This window comes from Bicyclus anynana, chromosome 24 (assembly GCF_947172395.1).
Source record: "Bicyclus anynana chromosome 24, ilBicAnyn1.1, whole genome shotgun sequence".
NCBI classification, from domain to species: Eukaryota; Metazoa; Arthropoda; class Insecta; order Lepidoptera; family Nymphalidae; genus Bicyclus; species Bicyclus anynana.
Window position 1 is genome coordinate 9,774,829 of NC_069106.1, and position 27,236 is coordinate 9,802,064.

At 39.3% G+C, this 27,236-nt stretch overlaps 2 protein-coding genes across 4 annotated transcripts in view; one reads left to right on the plus strand and one right to left on the minus strand.

Moving 5' to 3' along the window:
- Positions 1 to 27,236, minus strand: part of LOC112055637 (lateral signaling target protein 2 homolog) — a 78,892-nt gene that overhangs the window by 35,948 nt on the left and 15,708 nt on the right. The window contains exon 2 of the mRNA XM_052889052.1: positions 18,203 to 18,343. Within this exon, the coding sequence (XP_052745012.1) occupies positions 18,203 to 18,343 (141 nt within the window). The remainder of the gene's footprint in view (positions 1 to 18,202; positions 18,344 to 27,236) is intronic.
- LOC128199455 (uncharacterized) lies at positions 5,848 to 11,766 on the plus strand. 3 transcript variants are annotated; one of them, XM_052889046.1, is made up of 2 exons: positions 5,848 to 6,669; positions 10,460 to 11,766. In XM_052889046.1, the coding sequence occupies exons 1-2, from the start codon at positions 6,294 to 6,296 to the stop codon at positions 10,486 to 10,488; spliced, it is 405 nt and encodes a 134-aa protein (XP_052745006.1). In that variant the 5' UTR covers positions 5,848 to 6,293; the 3' UTR covers positions 10,489 to 11,766. The 3 variants fall into 3 exon arrangements, with proteins under 3 accessions (XP_052745006.1, XP_052745004.1, XP_052745005.1); XM_052889044.1 differs by lacking the exon at positions 5,848 to 6,669 and adding an exon at positions 6,676 to 9,852; XM_052889045.1 differs by lacking the exon at positions 5,848 to 6,669 and adding an exon at positions 6,676 to 9,456.

Here is a 27,236-nt window from a genome sequence, read left to right on the forward strand (position 1 = left end):
CCTGACTAATGAAACGGATCAGGGGTTCCCTAGTACGATATCAAAATACTTAAAGACTTGCATCGAGAAGTCGTTTTCGTCGAATATAGAAAGCGTCATGTAAGTTTTAAAGATTATTATTTACCCGATCAGTCAAAAACGACACAAAATGGATGTATGGAATAATTATTGTATTATTAATCAATCAATCATTCTTAAATATTGTATTATGTAATTATAACCAGTGCGCAGTAAAACCAACTGTGGTTTGTGTTGCACTATGGTTAGGCTTAATTTAAATGTGTTTTTTTTTTGTACAATAATAAATAAATAAATAATTTTTCTGGGATAAAAAGTAGCCTCTGTTCTACTCCAAGATCCAATTATACTGTAATTGTGTACTGTACCCAAATTCAACTAAATCGGTTTTACAATGTATCCGCACAAAAGTGATCTATACGGGCAGACTTCCTTTCGCATTTATAAGATTAAAGTTTCTGATAATTTAATTAAAATCCCATTCACTCGCATTATAGGCGAGATTTTGAATATTTCAACATTAGCGGAAATGCTTTCGATGGTCGAAATCGTTTTCTCGATTCCGAGTGCAATAGTTTCGTACTAAGGGTCGGTAAACATGCGGCCGTGTATTGAATTGTAGATTAACTTTAATCGTATTAACAAAAATACATCTAATCCAAACGGAGTATTGCAAATTCAATTAACTGGAATTAAAGGCTTCTACGTCGTTTATTTTTTTTCTATAATTAGTCTACAAAAACTGTATACACTTTTTGCGTTTTTGCAATATTTTTCAGTGATTTCCTGCTCTTATGTGTGTGATGTGAGTGTGATGATTTACTATAGCCGTCCTCGATAAAAGGGCTACCTAACACAATTCAATTTACCAGTAGTTCCTGAGATTAACGTATACAACCTAACAAACCTACAAGCATTATAAAATGTCCATTATAGAATCAAACGTTATCTAAGTTACCCAACCAATCCGCGTTATAGCAGCGTGATGGATGTATGCTCTAAATTGTAAGAAAAGACCTGGTCCTAAATATGACAGTAACAATCAATCAATCAATCAGTCAATCAATCGATCAATCGATCAATCAATCAATCAACTTATTTATTTAAGCCCCTTGTCAAGTGAGCGTCAACCCTAATGCACGGAAGCCAAATAAATGGCATAAGGGAATGCCACCGCAAATGAAATTTAAGTAACAGCTTAAGGCCGAATAAGGGAGAGCCTCGTGTTTTTTGCATTTTGCATCGTGGCGATCCGACGAGTGACGATCAAGTAGTCTCATGTGAGATTGTAAGTCCCTCCAAAAGGCTTATGTCTTGCAGTGGACGTCCATCGGCTGATACGATGATGACAATGAAACAGATTTCATCATTGCTCTCCATCTGGCATTTTGTATTATCTTTCAAATATGACCAATATTACCGTTCCCCTCCAACAAGTGGGTACGACAATAGACCAGCAAGCGGGGATCGAACCACCACCCCTCGGTGATGAGTCCAGCTTTACCACTGAGCATTGAGGCATTAGTAGTCAAGCGAGAGTCTAACATGAAAAAGTAACATAGAAACCCAGTTACTCTAATACTATTGTGTGAAGCAGCCAATTAGGTCATCCACACCACCTACACAAAGTCTAGAACACAAATATATGTAGGTAGGTATATCGATTACGTCAAAAAAATCTGAATACCGATACACCAAAGTGCGTTGACACTGGACCGGACCAGTCCAGTTCACGAATAAAATTTACAGAAAATAAAAATTAAGAGGGCATTCCCCGTAAACCAGAGGGTATCGCCCCAAAACATTCCTTGGCAAAACAATACAAAGTCGCATTGGTGTAGTGAACTGAGGGCATGCGATAGTCAGACAATCTTCATTTAAGGAAAGCTGAAAGTTTGTGGGAGCCAGTTATTGAGTTCGGACATAAACAAAATCTTTGGTAGGTTTGGGTGTACTCTTCTATAACAAGATCCCCAAGACTATGATGGACTTGGCAATGCATAGCTTTACACAATGTGTCAAAAAACATTTACTTAGTCGAGGTTACTACACCATTGATGAGTTCCTCAATGATAAAGATGCTTGGAGGCCGTTGGATCAGCTTCCACCTTCACACAGGAAGTAATACTATAAGAAATTGTAATGTTGTCATCAACTGTATATTATAAAATTGTACCTATTCTTTTTTTAAAGAGCAACTGTTGAGTTGCCGGTTTCTTCTCAGCAGAACCTGCATTCCGAACCGGTGGTAGAATCTTTACAAATAGTCAACTGACGTGTCAAAAGTGCTTGTAAACTGAGCCTACTTGAAATAAATGAATTTTGAATTTTTGAATTTCGGACTGTGGTGGCTTTAGAAGGCAGTACGACGCTAACTTTATGCCTGGTGAGGCTTACGCCGTGGTTAGTTACCAATCTACCAGCAAAGACGTACCACCAAGCGATTTAGCATCCCAGTCAGTATGCCCAGCCATGTCAGGTAGAAACCGACACGGGTGTGGATTTTCATCCTACTACTAACAAGTTAGCCCGCTTCAATCTTAGATCATCATATCAGCAGTAACGTAAGGGCGTGGCGGCAGGGAATCACCCCGGTAAATATTAAATATTCCACGTAGCGTAGGCACAGTAAAGATATTACAAGCAGTATAATAACTCGGCCGTATTTTTGAAATAAATACCTACAGCCGCGCGGTACGTAAACATGTCATAGGGCTGCCCGCATGCAGCAATTTAATTACATTTGCTAACTTTGTGTTTCCACTTAGTTTTGTGATTGTAAATAAACTTTTTTTATATAAACAAATAAAATACTTTGTAAATTGTAGTAAAATGGGAAGTGATAAATAAAAATGCGTGTTTTTTGATTGGTTGATTTAATTAAGGCTGATACTACGTCAATGATCTTGAAGGATTGGTCGTATTCTTAAACATATTTATTTCGGTGATGCCATCTAGGTATTACCTTCACACTACGTGAACAAATTAAAAAAAAAAATAAATACCTTCATGAAATTGTAGTGATTTAAAATAGATAATGAAACAATGAACAAACGCACTAATTGTCCCTACGATACGATAGTTCCCCTAGATTTCTCTAGGATGCCATTATCAGATCCTGACATGAAAAAAATGGGACTAACCTGAAAGAATATTCATCCAAAAAAAAAAGAAACGGTTTACAAATGACGGAAATATCGCTGTAAATACGATACGATTCTTTTTGGAAGTCGGTTAAAATTCTTGTCACCAATGCCAAGCTGAGCAAAAGTTTTATGAGCTTGCACATTAAAGTGCATAAAATCCGCCATTTTGATTTTTTAAGAACTAAGTTACCCAGTGACACTCGGCCTATCTAGACGAGTCTAATGACATATCATTTATCAGTATGTGTGCTTGGCAAATTTGTTCGTAACACTCCCGAAGGTCGGCGCGGTCCGGGACGATGCCCAGCGCGTACGACTTCACACCCGCGCAGTCCTTTCCTCCCGTCGCCCGCATACAACAACAAGTCATAACATTCAAACACATACTCCTCCTTTGGGCTTCGCCGCAGTCGGGTAACAAAACACAAATGATCCGAGCACAGTCACACAATACATTGTACAAGCAGTCGAGGTTTTAATACAAGCTTATCGTACCTACTGTATCGTGATTCATGAACCGCGTATAGCTACATATTTCAATCGTGTCAATCACTTTCCTTTACTCTATTCACTTTATTTACTAATCCAGATACCTACCTTTATTCTGGAGATAAAAGGAAATACCTTATCCATTAAAAAATACAAGATTATGTACCTACCTACTAATAAGTAAATTTATTTTAAAGTTAACCTTTCAGAGTTTCCAGGTAACTTAAAAAAAGTTATCTCTGGATGGGATAATTTTGAATTCATGCATCCAAAAACGGCACAGTATTTCCTACTGGTCATAATTAAAAAAATCTAATACTATTAATACACTTTACTCTGTTAATACACCGTGCGTTCGTTCGTCACCGCGGCACAGTCGCGACTGTCTTCACCCTACGATCACCCCATGTTCAAGGAGCGTAGGTATAGCTCGCGTTTCGACCTCTAGTATGAAGTCCAACTACTGGTTGTAATATCTTTTCTGTGGCGTAGGTATATAATATACCTATGCTACGTGGAATATATATTAATACCTAATTTCCTAGAAGTCATAAAGTTCGCATCTGACTATAGCTGATTTTTAAGTATTAAGGGTATATTTATTTCGTTAGTATTTCTCTCGGCATAAAGAAATAATTTACCCAGTAACTAAAGTTAAACAGTTTTTCAGATAGCATGGGTACGGCGACAGTCGCCTGTATGACGTTCATAATACGTACTAATATTGTGAATGGAGGCAAACTTTCAAGAGTGAGACGAACTGTCACCCGCACCATCCTATATGAAACGATGAACTGCAGTCACTTGACTTCGCTACAATCTTCAGCGGAAACTGTGAACATGTGTATAAAATGAGGTATATCTGGCTATCGCATGCTGTCTTTCTAGAGCGTTAATTGCTCCTATTGCATCTAGACTGTCGACCCGATTTTACAATCAACAATGACTGGTTGTTTTTTTCCTTATTTTCCGCGAAAAACCGATGAGTCCAAGCGGGAACGCCATTCAGTATCATCATCATTAAAATCCCATATTGGGCTCACTGCTGAGCTCGAGTCTCTCAGAATGAGAGGGGTTAGGCCAATAGTGCACCACGCTGGCCCAATGCGGATTGGCAGACTCACACACGCAGAGAATTAAGAAAATTCTCTGGTACGCAGGTTTTCCTTCACCGTTTGAGATACGTGATATTTAATTTCTTAAAATGCACACAACTGAAAACTTGGAGGTGCATGACCGGATTCGAACCCACACCCTCCGGAATCGGAGGCAGAGGTCATATCCACTGGGCTATCACGGCTACCATTCAGTATATAACTAGGTATTCTGTAAAAGCCAGTCCACACGGCGCGTTGCGTCGACGCAACGCAAATATTTCGACGCACAGCCGGCCACAGGCGCTGCGCCATCGCAGCGTTACTTTCCGTCGTCACAACGGCGACGCTCAGTTGCGGCAAGCATTTTGTAAACATACCTACGTATCGCACAGTCAGTTTATAGAAAGCATGGTTCGGAGCTTGCGTGTACGAGTATCTTCTCTATCAACGCACAAGCAACAGCTTGGGCGTAGCGGGTGGGCCGGGTGGGCCGGACCCACCCTAGAATGATCCAGTGCCCACCCTAGGATACTGGGCTACCGATTTAAAATTATATAATGGACGCCGAACTACTAATAAATAATAATTTTACACAAAATATCAAATAATAACCATCACAACTTGAAAAACTTATAATAAAGATTTTGAAAAATATAATATTAAGACCTTTTCAGACAGCTAGCATAGACACAAAGAATAAATAATAAAATAAGTAGAGTCGTTTCAAGGTCGCCTTTGACAGTCAATTATTCTCACGTTTGTGAAAAGCAAACGGCAGTAACCACGCGGCATACTATACAAGTCATGTTCGCAGTAACCAACACACGATCAATTATAGTGTTGCAGGCAACATTATGGTAAATAAAGGAATTGTATAAAATCGTGCTGGCAACACTGCCCGCCGATTGTAATTTGTAATCGCTCCTCTTGCCTTCCGACCACCGGCCTATGTACACATGTTCAATTTATATTTCTCATAATTAAAGTGATTTTTCCATTCACATCGGAGTCAACTTATTATTCAACCTATGGTAATACAGTCCTGCTGCGCACATGGTCCTTCGGCCCTCCGATTGAAGACAGCAAGAGGTAAAATACGCTTTCATTATTGAGAATCAAACATTTTGCAAAAAGACAAAGATCCGCAACGCGACGTTGCCGCTCTGATTGACTTACGCAATATTCATCTATAATCTACCGTGAGCCAACGCGTGAGAGCGCAAAGCAGAGATACGTCGCCAGTGGGAGTGAGGGAGAAAGCAGCATCGCGCCAGCGCTACGACCACGAGGTAAAAACGTGGCGAACGCAACATCATCGAGACGAGGGACGGCGCCCCGCGCCATTTTGTCATCGTCGTCTGCGCAGTGTATCAAGTCTCTTTATTGCATTAAAACTAAAAGTAAAATCAGTGCTAATACTAAAGTGAATAGCAATTTCTGTTCAAAAAAGTTATATCATCACTCAGTGGCGTTATTCGAGCAATAGTAACCATAAATCAGTGTATTTCGGAAATACCTATTAGTATATACGTCGTAAATCATAATGGAGGACGAATTATCAAGGAAGAATGTAGCACGCGGTTACGCAAAGCGCACAATCACGCGGCTTTATCAGTATTTAGAAGCAGAAGAGGCAAATCTACTAAAGAACCACGTGGAGGAACTCATGGTTCGGCGTGACCGACTGGAAAAAACCTTTAATGAATACGAAGACTTGTGCAAAGACATTTTACATTTGAATCCCAAAGATGAGGAGTGCGTGGACGTCGTCGAAGAAAAGTTTTACAAAATGGTAACGATGTTAAACAAGGCGATTGCACAACGTGGTTTTGCACCCGCGTCTTCAACCAATTCAGTTGCTCAACCGAGTGTAGAGGCAAAAACTCACTTACCTCCCGTGGACATCCAACAGTTTAACGGTAAATTCACCGAGTATATACCATTCATAAGCCTTTTTAAATCAATGATACATAATAATTCAAGTCTAGACGTCATACAAAAATTATACTACTTAAGATCATATCTCATAGGTGAACCTTTAGACTTAATAAAAAATTTACCAATAACCCCTGAAAGCTATAGTGAAGCACTCAAATTATTAGAAAATAGGTATGAAAATAAGTATAAAATTGTGAATGAACACATAAGCCATTTGTTAGATTTAAAATGTATCACTAAGTCCACGGCTAGTAATTTAAGAGACTTTGTGTCATGTATTAGACAACAATTAGCTGCCATAAGCATTCATGAGCCTAATGTAATACATTGGAGTCCCATACTTCTTTGCATTTTCTCCCGTAAACTAGATAGCTTTACAACGAGAGCCTACCAAATGGATAGAAGCTCTGATAACAAGCCGAGCCTGGAAGAGTTTCTCCAGTACCTTGAGAAACGGGCCTTGGCTTTAGAAAATGCTGAGCAAGGTCACACTGAGGGTAACTCACGGGTAGCTGCTCTCGCCACGCAGGGATCATCATGCAGTTACTGTAAGTCCAAAGAACATAAACTTTTTAAATGTAAAAAATTCTATTTATTGACAGCACAGGAAAGAATATTATTCATAGAAAAAAATAAACTTTGTATTACATGTTTAGGTACACATAAGGGCAAATGTAGGTTTCACTTCCGATGTTCAGACTGCAAGGGCTGTCACAACAGCTTAGTCTGCAATTCTCCCGCCCTGGCACCTCCTGTTACCTTGACAGGCAACATTGATAATAATGTACTCCTGCCCACAGCAAGAGTAAAGGTGTTCAGCAAGAATGGCCGAGAGTACCGCATCAAGGCTTTACTAGATAGCGGTTCACAGGTATCGTTAGTGACCTCAAAGGTCATAAAAATATTAGGTTTGACTCCCACACCCAATAACACAAATATTATTGGCATATCTAACACTAAAAATAATACAAAGTACTGCATCCCATTAGAGGTGCATTCTATGCACATTCCGTTCAAAAAAATCATCAACTGTCATGTAGTAGAAAATATAACTTGTAAACTTCCCCAGAGTAACATTGATATTTCCAAAATTCACATACCAAATAATATAACTTTAGCCGATGAACAGTTCAATGTACCAAGTGAAATACATATACTCATTGGTGCGGATGTGTTTTTCCAGACCCTGTTGCCGAGCAATCAGAGCGTGGTGGTGGTGCCAATGAACCTCAGCTCACCAGCTGCAAATGATCCTCACGGGTCACAACAGGTTCTCCCTACTGCTTCGTGTCACACTACATCACAAGGGTCTCCAGGGTTTGAATTACACATATTTCCAACACTATTTGGTCACATAATAGGAGGAGGTTTGCCAGTCGATTTATCCAAACCATCTTGTCACAAAGTAGCATTAAAATGTGAGCTAGATATACAAAAAACAATTTCTCAGTTTTGGTCTTATGAAAAGGTCCCAGAATTATTCCATGAAAAAACTTCTGAACAGGAGCTGTGTGAACAAATATTTCAAAGCTCTGTCAAATTAGAAAATAATCACTTTCAAGTTGCCTTACCATTGAAATTACCTTTAGAAGATATTAATGGTATATTAGGCGAATCCTTTCACCTCGCTTTAAAGAGATTTTTAAATTTAGAAAAGAAATTGCATTCAAATCCAAATCTATTCATGCAATATCAAAGATTTATCCATGAATACTTATCACTTAACCATGGTCATTATATGGACATTGAACTGTATGACATAAACAAACAAGCAACTTACTATTTACCCCATCATGCAGTAATAAATGAAAATTCAAGTACAACCCGACTTCGGTGTGTATTTGATGCTTCAATGAAAACTGACAAGAAGGTCAGCTTAAACAGTTTACAACTCAATGGACCGGTAGTGCAAAAAGATCTTTTTGATATACTCATGCTATTCAGATTTGGCAAATATACATTCACAACGGACATCAAACATATGTTCCGCAATATAAAAATTGATCCCAAATTCACTTCTCTACAAAACATACTTTGGAGAGACAATCCAAGTGAATCAATTAAATGTATTAGATTAGACACAGTAACATACGGTTTAAAAAGCTCTAGTTACTTGGCAATTAGGTACGAAAATTTGTATCCTCTAGCTTCCAACATAATTAATAATCATACATATGTTGACGATATTCTTTACACAGATCATGATTTCAACTCAGTTATAACTGCAAGGAATCAACTACGCGAAATACTCAGTCTAGGTGGATTTCATACACACAAGTGGGCCTCAAATAATAAAAGCATACTGTCGGATATACCACAGACCGAGCAACAACATTTTTGTAGTTTAGATTTGCAAAAAGAAAATTTCGACATGAAAGCTTTAGGGCTGCGCATTAATGTTATAGATGATAACTTTATAATATCATCCCCTGAACCGTTTAACCCTAAAGAAATAACAAAAAGAAGAATATTAAGTTACATAGGTAGGTTCTACGACCCTATGGGGTTTGCAAGTCCTATTATAGTAACAGCAAAGGTCATCATGCAAAAATTATGGCTACAAAATATTGATTGGAATTCCACTCCCCCTCTTAACATTCAAGAAGAGTGGGTACAGTTTACAGCTGATCTATTAGCAATGGAGCCAATTAAACTAAGTAGAAATATAGATATTTCAGAAAATTACACTGCAGAGCTGGTGGGATTTGCTGATGCTTCGAGTTCCACGGCCTACGGTTGCTGTGTATACCTGCGAGTCAACAAATTAGGTAACTCAAATGCTTACTTGCTCTGTTCGAAATCTAGAATAAATCCTATTCAAAAGAAGGGCATGACAGTGCCAAGGCTTGAATTGAATGCTGCACTCTTGTTATCTAAGTTAATGGCAAAAACATATGATTCAATTAAGCTTAAAGTTAAAATAAAGGATGTATATCTATTCAGTGATTCAAAGATTGTTCTTGCATGGATTGACACTGAATTGATGCAGCTTCAAGCTTATATAGCGAACAGAGTGAGTGTCATTCGTCAGGCTACAGGTGCCTGGTCATGGCTTTATGTCAACACCAAAGAAAATCCTGCCGACCTCATCAGCAGAGGGCTAAAGCCAGGCGAGCTGAACCGGTGCCAGTTATGGTGGAACGGGCCACAGTTTCTACGTAACAGTGAGTACAATTTTGATTGCTGTAAACCAGAGCTCCCCAGCACTCTACCCGAGGTGAGGCCTTGCTTAGTGCTTTCTGATGACCAATCATCAAATTCTATTGAATATATTTTCAAACAATTATATAATTATTCTAATATTACAAAAATCATTAGGCTCATGGCTTATATGTTAAGATTTTTGAATAATGTAAATAAACATAAAAATAAAATAAATAGTAAATATTTAACAAGCTCAGAGCTTGAAAATGCCTTAATGGTTATAGTTAAACATGAACAAGGTGTCCATTTCAAATCTGAAATTAATGCACTTTGCAAAGGCAATAATTTAAAAGGAACTCTTGTGAACCTACATCCTTTCATTGATAAGCTAGGTCTTTTACGTGTAGGTGGGAGGCTCCACCATGCTGCCATACCACTGTCACAAAAACATCCTGTTATCCTACCAAAGGACTCTTTAATTACTAGCTTGATTATTAAAAGCGAACATGAAAGATTACTGCATGCAGGACCTAAGCTTCTGCTTTCAAGTTTAAACCAAAAATTTTGGATTGTAAATGGCTTATTACATATTAAGAAAATAACCCACAAATGTATTATATGTTTTAGAAATAAGGCGACAGCTGCTCAACAGCTAATGGGCTCACTGCCAGCCAGCCGTGTCACAGCCACGAGCCGACCGTTCCAGGTTATCGGCTTGGATTTTGCTGGGCCTGTAGACGTCAAGCTATCGCGAATTAGACGCTCTGTAGTCGGAAAAGGTTATATATGCGTTTTTGTATGCTTTACCACGAAGGCAGTTCACTTAGAACTGGCTTCGGACTTAACCACAGAAACATTTCTAGGCTGTCTCAAAAGGCAAATAAGCAGACGTGGAAAGCCCAGCCAGGTCCACTGTGACAATTTTAGCTCATTCAAATCGGCTAGCAACCAATTAAATGAATTGTATAAGCTGCATGCATCTCAGTATCACCAGGCAAACGTACAAAAATTTGCTGCAGAACAAGGTATAAATTTCCATTTCATTCCGTGCTATTCTCCTACATTTGGTGGTCTCTGGGAGGCAGCAGTTAAAAGTACAAAATACCATTTAAGGCGAGTTGTACAAAATAGTTTATTAACATATGAACAGCTTAACACAGTTCTTTGTGAGATTGAAGCTGTACTTAATTCAAGACCATTGTTATCACTCTCATCTGATCCAGATGACTTTTGTTATTTAACACCTGGTCACTTTATTATTGGTAGTGCGTTAACTATGTATCCAGAAAACAATTTAATTAATGTACCTAAAAATAAACTTAAGTTTTGGCAGCTATGTACTAATTTAAAACAACAATTTTGGAAGGTTTGGCATAAATATTATTTAAATATTCTCCAAAATAGGCCAAAATGGCGCCAAGACCAGAATAATGTTAAAGTAGGAAGTTTAGTTATTCTAAAGGATGATAATTTATATCCTATGTACTGGCCCATGGCACGAATTGTAAGATTATGTCCTGGTCACGATGGAAAGGTCAGGGCCGTCGAGGTCATTACCCCAAATAAAAAAACACACGTTCGGGCCATTAACAAAATATGTGTATTGCCAATAGATTCCAATTAGTATTTAATTATTATAAGAATGTTTATTAAGAAAATTTTAAATTTAACATTGTAAGCAACAATTAAACTTAACTTGTAAAATGTTTAAATTTCCAGTTTACATATTATTTAACAATTGTATAGTTCATAACATCATGAGGCCGCAGCATGTTGCAGGCAACATTATGGTAAATAAAGGAATTGTATAAAATCGTGCTGGCAACACTGCCCGCCGATTGTAATTTGTAATCGCTCCTCTTGCCTTCCGACCACCGGCCTATGTACACATGTTCAATTTATATTTCTCATAATTAAAGTGATTTTTCCATTCACATCGGAGTCAACTTATTATTCAACCTATGGTAATACAGTCCTGCTGCGCACATATAGTCGTGGGTGCTACAGAAACGTGAGAATAATTGACCGCTTGTGGCTAGCATCACAAGTCTACGTCCAGAAATATTGGCCAACCCCAAGAAATAATCCTAAATACGCCAATGGCGCTTTAGTTCCGACGTCGCAGTGAGTGCACCCCTGCCTGCTTCGTCTCGGCGGTTGCAGCTCAGTCGTGTGAGCGTTGCGTCGACGCAACGCATCGTATGAACATATGCAAAATGACTGAGCGTTAGCGCTGCGTCGACGCAACACTGATGTAACGCGCCGTGTGGACTGACTCTATCTCGAATTCTAATTCCTCTATCTCTATGTAACACGAGTATCGTGCTATGGCAGGCGTCCATAGATCCGCATCATACGTATCGGAGTATTAATTTTACATTACAAACACACACCTGAATATTTATTTGTATTGAAAATGGCCTGAGTAGGGATTAATTAAATTCATTTAAATTATACAGAGGTCATCGTCCATGTAGGTACCTATTGAGTACTGACTCACCAGTCACCAGTCAAGCTAACTATGTATTGCAATAATGCATATAGCATGTAGATATTATACTGTTATTACGTTTATCGCGATAAATGGAGTCAACAATAAAGCTAGCCACACACGTTCCGATATACCCACATATACTTGTGTCGGAAACGGATTGACATCAGAAGCGGATTTAAAGAGCAAAACACGATTGTTGAATGAAAACCTGTCAGTTCTAACAATTCCCACCAAGAATGTTACCAATAAACCCTCGAGTGGCAGAGAATAACCTTGAGTGAAGTCCCGGACTTGAGACTGTTGTATGTAGGGTTTAGGTCGTCTTTTACGACTAGTTAATACTCACCTTTTCCACTCAATTCGTTCGCCCTGCCTTCTTCCAAAAGAATCTATGAAAGATTAACAAACAAAAAGTCTGGACGAATTAAACGCCACGACAAGAATAAGCTTTCGTCGCCTTTACCACCAGCCTCCCACTAATCTCCATCTAACTCACGGAACATTTCGTACTATCTCGACTCGTGAATGACTCACTCGTGCCGACACCTACTGCGCTGTTGGCTAAAACTCATCTTCTATTGGTCGCAATTTCTGCTTCAAGTCGAGCCGTCATGCCAGAAACGCTATAAGCATGTGGGTATATCGAACCGTGGGTGGCCAGCATTACAACAAAGGAGATTAAAGGCGGTGTTAGTCATAGTTTTGGATATAAATTGATACAATTTATTGTTATCTACCAACAACATACTCGTATATCTGAATTATCTATACATGTCACTTAGGGTCATAGCACACATAACAAATCGGAAATGGATCGGCACCGTATCAACTCGAGCCGTCCAGTATTTTATGCAAGAAACTCCATACAGCAACGCACACTAATCGGAAACAAATAAATCGCCTCGCCGTCGCCGAGCTTACGTCTTTCCGTATGCCTGAGAGCTGGTGGACATGTTTGAGTAGGTGTCTGAGGCAAGTTGAATATTTATCAAATACCTCCCTTATGCTCAGTGCCGTACACAAAGTTTTTAACTAGGGTAAGCACTATACGTACAAATAGTACAAATTGCTCTACTAAAGTTCTTTCATACAGGTTTAACAAGTCATCAGGGTAGGCAGGGCACGTTTGTATCTATGAAGTGCAACCCTAATACAGAACTAGAGACCGGGTTGGGACGTAGTCGGATTTTTTTATATATTGCGTCCACATGCGTGGTATAATGTTAGGGTACTAGCACACATATCATTTCGGAAGAGGATCGTAAGACCTCATTGTCCGTAGCAGAACCAGCTAACCAAGGGACTAATGAGGCAGTTTTGGAAGAACTTTGGTATAACAAAAGCATAAAATATGTTCGAGTTTTGTTTAATTTTTACAATACTTTAATTCCTTTCAATGCCGCGGGTAATTTCCGACGACAATGGTAGGAACAATGCGATAACGTCACAATGTATTATACTTTATATATTTTTGCGATAAAGGCGGTGACACACAAGTCCGATACCCGGTACTTAGCGACAAAATGCAACGAGTTTTTGATAGCCAGACCTTCCTCTTTTAAATAATCATCATCATGATTGTTATCGCCGCGTTGCAAAGACTTGCGGTACGGACGGCTTCAGTGTGCTCGTGGCGTTCGAGCCGTCCACATCTCTTATTGTGTAATTCTTTATGAGTTACCCAAGTAACTCATAAAGAATTACAGTCACTCAAGTCACTCTCCCCGCCTATCCCAAGGATAGGCGGGGAGAGTGACTTGAGTGGAAAAGGGGAGTGTTAGATATCTGTCAAAGGCGCCTTTAACCCTACACGCATCGTTCACTAGTGCGTGACTTCACTCAAGGTCATTCTCTGCCATTCTAGGGTCTTATTTTGGTTACAGTTTGATTTGTTAATTAAGTTGTCCTGACAAATGTTGTGAATCAAAACCTCCGTTCGACATTAGTTTTTTTATTTCTGTATTCACTTCCGAGTGTGCTAAAATGATCATTCTACTTTAATTGATCCACTGCAGGGCTCTTCTAAAGAGGAGAGAGATTTAGACCTTGAGAAAAAAAACTCCAATATTTTTTCGCCCGACCTAGGATTTGAATCCAGGATCATATCTGTGTCAACCTAACCACTGAACCAACTGAACCAACTGGACGATTACTTTTTAACCGACTTCCAAAAAGGAGGAGGTTCTACGTTCGGCTGTATGTATGTTTTTTTTTTTTTTTTTTTTTTATGTATGTCCAGCGATAATTCTTTTTTTGTAGTAAAGGGTTTGATTCCAGGGTGGTCCCATTTTTTTCATGTCAGGATCTGATGATGGCATCCTGGAGAAATCGAGGGGAACTTTTGAAAATCGTAGAGACGGCTAGTGCATTTGTTAGTGTTTCCATAAGGTATTTTAAACCACTACAATTTTATAAAGGTCTGGAGTTGGTCTGATGATGGAGCCGATACACAGACGATGGAACTCGTCAACGATTTACAGCAGGTACCTTTTGTTTGGGCTTAATTTATTTGTATTGATGAGAACTTTCCACCTAGATGGGTTGTGACTGTATTAAGGGTCTGATGATGAAGACGAAGGACAGTGAAGAGAACTCCTCGACGGTTCACAGTAGCTACCTTGTGTTTGGACTTGATAAATTTGTATTGATGAGAACTTTCCACCTACATGGGTTGTGACTGTATTAGGGGTCTGGTGAAGAAAACGAAGGATAGTTAAGGGAACTCCTCGACGGTTCACAGTAGCTACCTTGTGTTTTGACTTGATAATTTTGTATTGATGAGAACTTTCCACCTGGATAGGTTATGACTGTATTAGAGGTCTGGTGATGAAGATGAAGGAGAGTTAAGGGAACTCCTCGACGGTTCACAGTATCTACCTTGTGTTTGGACTTGATAAATTTTATATTGATGAGAACTTTCCACCCATATGGATTGTGACTGCATAGGGGGTCTGGTGATGAAGACGGAGGACAGTCAGTTCACACTCAGTAGGTGTGCTAACACTAAAAATTAAAAAATAAAAATTTTAATAAAAAAAATTCAACCGACTTCCAACTCAAAAATTAACCTAAACTAAAAAGCAAAAAATAACATCTTACCTATGTGCTACCTTCTGATCAGTTTGAAGGCGGTGCCAATCCAGTGTCATGTTTTAATTAAAGCTGTTTCTGAAAGAACCACAGAAATTGTGTCATTTAAACGGCTTGAATTAAAACATCACTGGCTTGGCACCGCCTTCAAACTAATCAGAAGGTAGCACATAGGTAAGATGTTATTTTTTGCTTTTTAGTTTAGGTTAATTTTTGAGTTGGAAGTCGGTTGAATTTTTTTTATTAAAATTTTTTTAATGACGACAATTTAGTTGCAAAGGTATTCGCAGACCGCACAAATGATATGCGTCGACATAGAAACCGCACCGACTGATATGATGTTACATACAATCTGCGCTATCACATGACGCGTGGAATGAGTTGCAGGCTTGTTATCAGGAAGACCGTTAGATTGAATCTTGTTTTTTTTAGACTACAATCTCACCTGATGGTAAGTGATGATGCAATCTAAGATGGAAGCGAACTTGTTACAAGGTGGATGAAAATCTACACCCCTTTCGGTTTCTACACGACATCGTATCGAAACGCTAAATCGCTTGGCGGTACGCCTCCCGCCAGCCAGACCTGGATCAATTAAGAAAACCTCAACCGGCCCAGTAGGGGATCGAACCCAGGACCTCCGTCTTGTAAATGTACCGCGCAAACCACTGCGCCACGGAGGCCGTTTAAATAAAAAAAAATATCTTTATTTTGGCAAGAAAGGGCTATCATTTTAGGGAGACTCAAGAGTGGTGACCAAAGTCACCGACATAGTTCAACGAGTCGCGAAGCTAAAGTGGGCGGTGCAAATAGTTCAAAGAGCCGATGGACGTTGGGGTCCCAAGGTGCTGGAATGGTGCTGGAATGGTGACCACAAAGCGCAGTGTTAGTCGACCCCCCACCAGGTGGACTGACGACATCAAACGATTTGCAGGGATTCGCTGGATGCAGGCGGCTCAGTATCGTGATGTTTGGATGTCCCTACAAAAGGCCTATGGCCTGTCCATCAGACTGATATGACGAAGGGTGGTTGACATTGAGAAAGAAATAATTAAATAATATAAGCTTGGGACCCCATAGGGACAGAGAAAACTACTTTGCTTTATACGAGTAGTAGTATGTAGTGACAAGTTAGACCTTGACTACAATCTCACCAGATGGTAAGTGATGATGCAATCAAGAGCAAGAGATAAATTAATAACCTTTGACAATAATTGGGAAAATACATTAGATTTTAGATACCTACACTACCCCGGAGTCAAACCTTGGACTTCATGGTATAATTAACTAGACTAACTAGCTAATATGTAACAAGATTTGTAACTAAATGTATTTATAGATAGCTGCATATTTATTTAATTCGTTATCATATGTTTATTATTACAGATAAGTTACTGAGTAACGAAATGGATACGATAATTAATTCTCATTCCATTGTTATTGTTTGCCAACTTTGTTTAAACACCTACGAGCGTAAGTCATTAAAAAAAAAATGGATCGACATTTGGTGCCCGTGTTTTTGGTGTATTTCTTTTTGAATAATATTTGATGTTTATTTTAAACGCACATCGAGGCTGACACTTCAACACTTCGAGGTACCCGTAAAGAAAATTAAATTCAATATTTTTTTGTCCAAAACATGAACGGCTTAAAGAAAAATAACCAACTTAATTTAAAAAAAATATATTCAATTCAATCTAAGATCTAAGATCACTTACCATCAGGTGTGATTGTAGTCAAGAGCTAACTTAACTAAGAACAAAAAAAACAGCATTACCACTACCAGAAAGGTCGTCTAATAAACTGATAATAGTTAACCCTGCGCGTGTCGCAGTTGGTTGACCAGCGTGGAACACCGCTCGGGATCCTTCCGACCGTTGAACGAGTCCAACTCTGCGGCTATCATGTTCAACGCGTCGTCGGCGAAGAACTACTGGGCGATGTATAGATTAAATACTAAACTAACCCGTGCTGGGACAGGGGCCTTCAAAGAATTACAGTACTACCACTTCAGCCAGAAAGGTCGTCTAATAAACTCATAGGCGTATATAGCGGGTAGGCCGGGCCCACACAAGAATGGTCCAGTGCTCACCCTAGGATACTGGGCTACGGATTTTAAATTCTATGATGGACGCGGAAATACTAATAATTTTACACAAAATATCATTTTAATTATCAAATAATAACCATTACAATTATTATAAGGTAATTACAAGTGAGCTGTGATAGCCCAGTGAATATAACCTCTGCCTCCGATTCCGGAGGGTGTGGGTTCGAATCCAGTCCGGGGCATGCACCTCCAACTTTTCAGTTGTGTGCATTTTAAGAAATTGAATATCACGTGTCTCAATCGGTGAAGGAAAACATCGTGAGGAAACCTGCATACCAGAGAATTATCTTAATTCTGTGTGTGTGAAGTCTGCCAATCCGCATTGGGCCAGCGTGGTGGACTATTGGCCTAACCCCTCTCATTCTGAGAGGAGACTCGAGCTCAGCAGTGAGCCGAATATGGGTTGATGACGACGAACCATTACAACTTATAAGGAAAAACCTATAATAAACATTTTGAAAAATATATAAAGACCTTTTCGGATACTTACCCTAGATACCTAGATACAAAGAAAAAATAATAAAATAAGTCGAGTCATATCAGAGTTTTGCATCCACAAATATTGTTAACGAAATTTTTATACTGATTCTCGACTCTGTTCAGTAATAAGTGGGTCCACCCCAGGCCCACCTCAGCAAGTAATGCTAGATACGCCAATAAACTGACAGTAGCTAACCTGCGCGTGTCGCAGTTGGTTGACCAGCGTGGAACACCGCTCGGGGTCCTTCCGACCGTCGAACGAGTCCAACTCCGCAGCTATCATGTTCAAGGCGTCGTCGGCGAAAAAGAACTGAGCGAGCAATGAACGGTCGTCCCTCTGAAACAACAAAATTTAAATCTTATTTCATCATTGTCAGTCTATTTTTAATGGCTCGCGGAGCCATGTCTAATCCTTGTTAGCCCAGTTAACGTGTGCTCTGTTGTAGTATTTTTTTGTCTCCGTCGAGCGGGCGATGGAACGAGCTATGCTAGGAGTATCTCTGCGTGATCGAGTCAGAAATGAGGAAATCCGCTGAAGAACTAAAGTCACCGACTTAGCTCAACGTGTTGCGAAGCTGAAGTGGCAATGGGCGGGGCACATAGTTCCAGAAGCCGATGGCCGTTGGGGTCCCAAGGTGCTGGAGTGGCGGCCCCACACTAGTAAGCGCAGTGTTGGTCAACCCCCCACCAGGTTGACTGACGACATCAAGCGAGTCGCAGGGATTCGTTGGATGCAGGCCGCTCAGTATTGTGATATTTGGAAGTCCCTACTAAAGGCCTATGTTCTGCAGTGGACGTCCATCGACTGATATGATGATGATGATGATGACTGTTGAATCAGAAAGAAAGAAAGAAAAATGCGTTTATATCAAAATTATGCCACACATCACAATATCTTCAATACATCCAGGACAACGATATGTGGGATAACCCAGAACATGGCTCCAGCTCAGCATAGCTACGTGACCATTGGATGTCACAAAAATATTTGATAATGATGACCTGCAGGATTATTATGTATCTCTGTGTAGCATTGAAATGATGAGTCACGAGAACCATGCCAGATTACTACGATGTCAGAGACGAACTATGAACGCACTGTTTACACACTCACCCCGTATTTCGCCTCGCGGCTGGACTCGCCGCTCGCGCGAGAGTGTAAATGAGGTATTACAGAATAGTCTAGCAGATCTATGATAAAACATTATTATACTTTGTTTATTCCCTAAAAATGTTAGCCACTCACCATCCAATAAGCCCAGTTAGCGCTGCATGTAAGCTTACTTGATCGTCAGTGGATGACATTATACAGATGATATAATATAATCTAAATAGGTACAAGAATAGAAAATAATCATAATATTATGTGGATTACTACTATTTGCAGAAATCCAATGTGTTACAGTTACAATTAATCTCTTGTATATTTTTTAAACTTAAACTATCATTGTCTGCTATAGAAAAAAGACCGGCATTAGGTTCAGGGTCTTTCAGGCACCAACACTCCGCTCTAGTTGCCAAAGTGAAGGCCATGCGATTTTACCGGTTGTCCACAAAACAATGAATTAACCAATGATAATTGTATACTATAGATAGGTAGGTCTCAACAAAATCACCGCAAAAAGTGATCCGAATTTAGCGACTCTACTGAGTGCACACAATATGCATAATTTTGTCTTTAATTCCATTATATGTATATAGTTTTTACACTTACTGAACACACATTATAGACGATACTAGCGGATGCCCGCGACTTCGTCCGCGTGAAACTCGATGTAAACTTTCAACTACCCCTACCCTACCCCTACCCTACCCCTAACCTACCCTACCCCTACCCCTCCCCTACCCTTCCCCTACACTATCCCTACATTACCCCTACCCTACCCCTACCTTACCCTACCCTACCCCTAATTTTTTTGCTATAAACCTCACGGAGTCCGAGACCTTTCCAACGAATGCAAAACCGTGAAAATCTTTCCGTGCGTTCTGGAGTTATAGCGTCAGGAAGGAAAACCCGACTTATTTTTATATAGTAGATTTGTTTAAATAACGTTTGTAGTTTAGTAAATGACTAAATGATATTAAGTAAATTTTCCACATTTGTCCGCCTCAGTTTTAATGCGCTAATGTCCCATCTTTGGTATAAAATATCATTAGAACTAGCGGACGCCCGCGACTTCGTCCGCGTAGAATTTAGTTTTTCATAGATCCTCGGGAACTATGGATTTTTCCAAGATAAAAAGTAGTCTTATGTGTTAATCCAGGCTATAATATATCTTAATACTAAATTTCAACTAATTCGGTTCAGTAGTTGAGGCGTGAAAGAGTAACAAACTTTCATATCATCAAAATCATCAGTTTTCGCAAATCTCGAGAAAACCATGGATTATTTCTGAAAAAAAAGTAGCCTGTGTTAATCCAGAGTAAAATCTATTTCCATTCCAAATTTCAGCTAAATCGCTTCAGTAGTAGCAGCGTTATAGAGTAACAAACATCGAAACATACATCCAAACATCCATACAAACTTTCGCGTTTATAATAAATATTAGTAGAATTACTGCCTCATTGTTCAGCTCAATCCCAGGTCAGGCCAAAAAAAAATACGTTATTGGGATTTTTCTTACAAGAAAAAAAAAATTAATAGCTGCCTGGACTTGGGAAGTCAGTCGGTAAGCAAGTAATCGTCGGTCCTGGGCCTGATCTTTCACCGGTCACGTCGGTCTGCCGTCCAATCGGACTAGTGAGTGAGGGAAATGTGCAACTTTGCTTGCACACACTTGTGCACCTTTTTATTTGTTACAAGTTAGCCCTTGACTACAATCTCACCTGATGGTAAGTGATGATGCAATCTAAGATGGAAGCGGGCTTACTTGTTTGGAGGAGTATGAAAATCCACACCCCTTTCGGTTTCTGCACGACATGGTACCGGAACGCTAAAACACTTGGCGGTACGTTTTTGTCGGTAGGGTGGTAACTAGACACGGCCGAAGCCTCCCACCAGTCAGACCTGGACAAATTAAGAAAACCTCAATCTGCCAACCCGGGGATCGAACCCAGAACATCTGTCTTGTAAATCCACCGCGCATACCACTGCGCCACGGAGGCCGTCGAAAAGTGTAAGCATACGAGTATAATAACTCTCCCTCCTAATAGGAAGGAATATGGAGCTCAGGCCCACCACGATGTTCCAATGCGAATTGACGGGCTTAGTGTGAAAATTAATAATAATTATTGAATTCACTAACGACACTATCAGATGTAACTGTCAATTGATAGAGAAATTTCTTAGTCAAAAACTTAGATTGTCATATAGCCCGACCAGGATTCGAACCCACGATCTCGTGATAGCAAACCAAAGACCATAGAGGCAGTTACCGGACCAACGAGGCATACATACAAAAATGCAATGCTTACACTCGGGTCAATAACCGGTATATGGATAAGCCATGTTACTGGTCAATGATCGCTAAACCTAAACACATCGACAAGGGATATGAGGAAAGAACGGAGTGAGAAAGGTGCGGGATGCAAATCAGCAATCCAAATAAATATGGATAACTTTTTTTTTTTTATTCTGTACAAGTTAGCCCTTGACTGCAATCTCACCTGATGGTAAGTGATGATGCAATCTAAGATGGAAGCGAGCTAACTTGTTAGGAGGAGGATGAAAATCCACACCCCTTTTGGTTTCTACAAACATTTTAAACTATCGGACGCCCGCGACTTCGTCCGCGTGGAAATCAATGTAAACTTTCAAACCCTATTTCACCACTTTAGATGGGTGACAAACAAGGTATGATAAAACAAAGGTCTAGCTACCACAGGTTCATCAATCTATAGTGTGAAATATTTTTGTCATTGTTATCGTCTCTTTCATTGTTATTAACGTCTTGACATTGTCTTACACATAATAACTGATAACAGCAGTTGTGGTCGTGATAAGGTGGGTTACAATTGTTAATACGTTGGAAATGGTTTTAATATTTCGTATATTATTTAAATTGCCCCATTTTACAGTAGTTTTGTTGGTCCACAATAATAATTTTATACTATAGATCGGTTACGTCCCTACAAAATCACCGCAAAAAATGATCCGATTAATAATAGGCTGCAAAACAGTACACACATGCACAATTTTGTCTTTAATTCTATTATTTATTTATGTATATATAGTTTTTACACTTCCTGAACACACAACTTGACATTGTAGACGATATTTAGGTATTATTTGTTTAAATAACATTAGTTGTTGACCACAACTAACATTGAGATATGGAAATTTCCTCTTTTGAGCGTCTCATTTTTCACGAACTAGTAAACACATCTAACAGTATTTAACATCATTGATTACAACTATGAAACATCAATTCTATAGAGACAGTTTTTATAATCGCATTAGATCGTTGATCATATACTTTGCAAAGTAACGTCTATCGAGGCAAGTCCTTATGTGATTAGTCTGAGCTCGTAAAGCATGTAAGTACGGTAGGTACATCGACATGTGCATGACATCATGCAGATCGCGACCAACACACGATCACTTTTATCGGATGTCAAGTAGTTAGCGCTGCAGACATGTGGGCTAGTTGGATGGTGGGTGGCTAGCATTAGAAAAAAATTCAGCTAAATAGCCCGACCCAGGTTTCGAACCCAGGACATTGTGATCCGAAACCACATACTGGACCAACAAGGCAGTTAATATAATATTTAAATTCAATAACTAACCACATGAGCGGTGGAAAACAATATAACCATTGTTGCATCCATTGCACAACACAAACACACAACAAAAACACACAAAATCCAACACACACACACACACGACCGGACACTTTATACTGTCTCCGTGTTGTGTGATGATTCAAACTTCCCCCCAAAAAATTTAAACAAAAAAAAAACGAGCTCCGGTTAACAAAAACGGGTTATTGCATTCGCAATACGGCCAAGTGCAAGATGCAGTTGCGAAATTAGCGTTAAATTGCGTAAGGCAGCGTTCACGCGTTACCTAAAGGCGTATAATTGATAGTAGGGCTTTTTGTGACATAGCTCGTATCAAAAAAAAAACATTTATTTCAAGTAGGCTCAGTATATACAAGCACTTTTGATACGTCAGTTAACTATTTGTAAAGATTCTACCACCGGTTCGGAAGGCAGATTCTGCTGAGAAGAAACCGGCAAGAAACTGAACAGTTGCTCTTTTTTTAAAAAAAACATACAATAATATTATAATTACAATTTATGACAACATTACAATTTCTTTTAGTTTTACTTCCTGTGTGAAGGTGGAAGCTGATCCAACGGCCTCTAAGCAACTTTGTCATTAAGGAACTCATCGATGGTGTAGTAACCTCGACTAAGCAAATGTTTTTAACACATTGCTTAAAGTTATGCATTGGCAGGTCCATCCCCGTCTTGAAGACCTTGTTATAGAAGAGTACACCCAAACCTACAAAAGATTTTTTTACTCTTTGGAGACGATATGCATAAATAACTAACTTATGCCCGTGTCTAGTAAGGTATGGATAAGTACCTACTACTCGTAAGTAGGTACTAACTAACGCCGTATGTTTTGAATACTTATGGACCGGGACTCCTTTCGTATGAAATTCTGTCTAACGGGTTATACGCGTCCAAAGAAAGATACGCATTGGATTTTTTTTTTATTGGTGTGTATTATAAAGCTTAAGAGTTTGTTTGAACGCGCTAATTTCAACTACTACTGGTCCGATTTGAAAAGTTCTTTCATTTTTAGTTAGCCCATTTATCGAGGACGGCTATAAGCTTTATTTTATCCCCGTCTTCCTACGGGAACCACGCGGGTGAAACCGCGCGGCGTCTACTAGTCGCTAATATTCGCGTTTCCCTCCAATTAGTTGAAAAGATCGTCTTCTTCTGCTATTTATTAATCTAAGCATCATCAAGGAAAGAGTGAATAGGAATTTTCTATACAAGCGTAACCCAACTTGGAGTGTCTCTTAAGTTTCCACCAGGTGGCATTGAGAAAAGCTTAACTCCGAGCAAACGAAGTCGTAGGCGTCGACCAGATATATAAATTATAAAGTAATATTTTTGTTTTAATCTAGATAGGCATTCGCGGCCTTGACGAGGTCTAGGTTGGGGCGCGCATAATTTAAAATACAAACATAGTAATATTTTGTATATTATGTATACCACCTGTATGTCCGTCTATCCGTCCGTCCGACTGTCCTTTCTGTCCATCTTCGTCCGAAAACTCTTGTATTTTTTTACCTTGATTAGGTACTCCACTAGAATCTGCGCCGAAATAGGCCTTATGAGTTAATTGTCCTAATTTATAGCTAATTTTCAGCTCTGTATCATTTGTGTTATTTGGGCCTAAGTGTGGATGGAAACTGGGTTTCTACTTCAAACGAATTATGTCGACTAGGACGCCCGCGACTGTAAAATCTATTTCCATTCCAAATTTCAGCCAAATCGGTCCAGTAGTTGCGGCGTTAAAGAGTAACAAACATCCAAACGAACGTCCATACAAACTTTCGCGTTTATAATATGAAAATCATTTATTTCTATGTCTTTGACTTTAGGCCTACAGACAGACGCGTCGGATGACTTTAATCTATAATATGTACTTACAGATAAGTTTTAATAACCAGTTATGGAAATAGTTTTAAAATAGTTCTAAGAACGTATCTTTAGATACTCGTAATGTCGACATTTAGTATTGTTTTAGGGGAATCCCGTAGGTACTTTTTCCTCAATCAAAGCGTGTAGTCCATCGGATTTTTGAAATTTACTTCTAAGTGCCTGTAAGCGCACTGTTAGTTTCGGCTTATCGGTGTTTATAAAAAAAAACACTTTATTAACTAAAACTGAACTTTATTGTTTATAATTTAACTATAGTTCGACAACAAGCTCTATTACTGTGGATCACTATGTTTCGCGACTCGCGAGGACCTGCAAAGGGTCTATAGGCGGCTAGTGTTACCAGGGGCTTAGCCTTGTTACTTAGTCCAGACCGGCGGGCATAAACCAGGTCCGTAGCTGGACAGCAATTCGGCTAATCACCAGAACGACTGAATGTTTAGGGGCAGAGCTACGGTTTATAAAGCATATATATTGCTGACAGAACATTTATATCTGTGTCACAGCTCTGCACTATGAATATAGAATTTAGGGATGTAACAGCACGTCGCTTAAAAATACTTATCTCATCATCATCATCATCATCATCATTAACATTGGACATCCACTGCTGGATATAGGGCTCTTGCATAGACTTCCAACCACCAGGGTCTCTATATCAGGTTAGGCTAACAGTCCATCATTCCCGATTGCCCGCTCAATGCGGATTGTCAGACTTCACACATGTAACGAATTAAAAAGAAATTGACAATTCTCAAGTTTCCTCACGATGTTTTTCCTTCACCGTTATAACGTGATATTTAATAAAAATTCCACATAATTGAAAATTTGGAGGTGCATGTCGGATTCGAACGTACTCCGTCTGAATCACAGGCAAAGGTCCAATCCACTGGGCTGATACAATAACGACATAGACAAGAAAATTTAACTATCATCATTATCAGCCGATGGACGGCCACTGCTGGACATAGGCCTCTTGCATGGACCTTTTGCCAAACAAAACGGTCTCGAACCGCCAGCATCCAGCGCCACCCCGTGGAGGATCGACCAACAGTGCGGGGTCGCCATTCCAGCACTTTGGGACCCCAACGTCTATCGGCTCTTCGAACTATGCGCCCTGTCCATTGATCCAGCTTCGCGACTCGCTGAGCTCTAGTGATATCTCTAGATCTAGTGACTTTGGTTCTTCTGTGGATCTCCTCATTTCAGACATCTGGTAATTTTGGCTGGTGGGAGGCTTTGGCCGTGACTAGTTACCCTACCGGCACAGATGTACCGCCAAGCGATTCAGCGTTCCGGTACGATGTCGTGTTGAAACCTAAAAGGGTGTGGATTTTCATACTCCTCCGAACAAGTTAGCCTGCTTCCATCTTAGATTGCAACATCACTTAACATCAGGTGAGATTGTAGTCAAGGGCTAAGTTGTAAAGAATAAAAAAAACCCCATAGACAATAGACAAGAAAAGTTAACTATAAACTGAACCTAATATATACACAAAGACGAGAGCTGTTGCCAAGACAAAAAAAATATCGAAAGTTCAATCAATCATTTCTAGGTCGCAATAGCAAAAAGTAAACAAGTATCAAGAAACTACCGTCACGTGGATCCAACTATAATAACAATTGAATTCCGAAATTAGAAGCACGAGTTGCCTAGCGAATTGGGATGACAACTAGTTTTGAATATATTGATTTTTATAAGATATTCGGGAAAATAAGATCAAGTAAACCGACTTCAGAAGCATTAGGAACTGTGAAAATATTGGGTTTATTATTGGGGAATTTGGAAGTTAGTGGTGTTTACCCAGACCAACGTTGACGTTTATAATACGTACTGTTATCGTGAATCGCGGCAAACTTTCAAAAGTGACACGAACAGTCACCGTACCCATGCTATCTGAAAAACACTATAGACATGTTTGATGAAAAGCGGTTGAGCCGTTTGAAAGTGGGGAAGAACAACCGAATGTTTGCAAATATACTCGAGTGGGGTCTCAAATGCAAGCGGAGAATATTGTTGACTTGATTGAGGGTGTAATTAATAATTTCGTGACCTACCGAGGTTTTTCAAAACTTCCCATTTTATATTTTATTCTAGTTATTAAATTTTAATTAATTATTCTAATTTAATTATTCTAGTTGATAAAATATTATTATAATTAAAGTTATTTTTAAGCTTAGTTGCAGATCTACGCTAAGTATCAAGTCAAATCTTTGTGATTTTTGTGGTTGTCCGTTTAATTTACCTTTTTATGTTTTGATATTTTTAATAAATAAATAAATAATAAATTGACGTTCCGAGCAGACTACCATTATTAAAGCTTAAGTGGTAAAAGGACAAGTAGATGATGAGTGCTTGCCCTATCTAAAAAACTTGTGCACGTCACTAAAGACACACCTGTTTAAAAAGAAATGCATATTATTTGATTAAGAAACACGGCTAAAACTCACGTGATATAAAAGATCAGAGTATGCCCAAATAGTTTAGAACCCATACGGGGCCCTTAATCATGAACTGGTTCTTGCAACGCGGCACGATCCAAACTCAGTTTGGATTATGCCGTGCATAATCAAATAATATAAACACTCACGATAGTTTAAATTCTAAA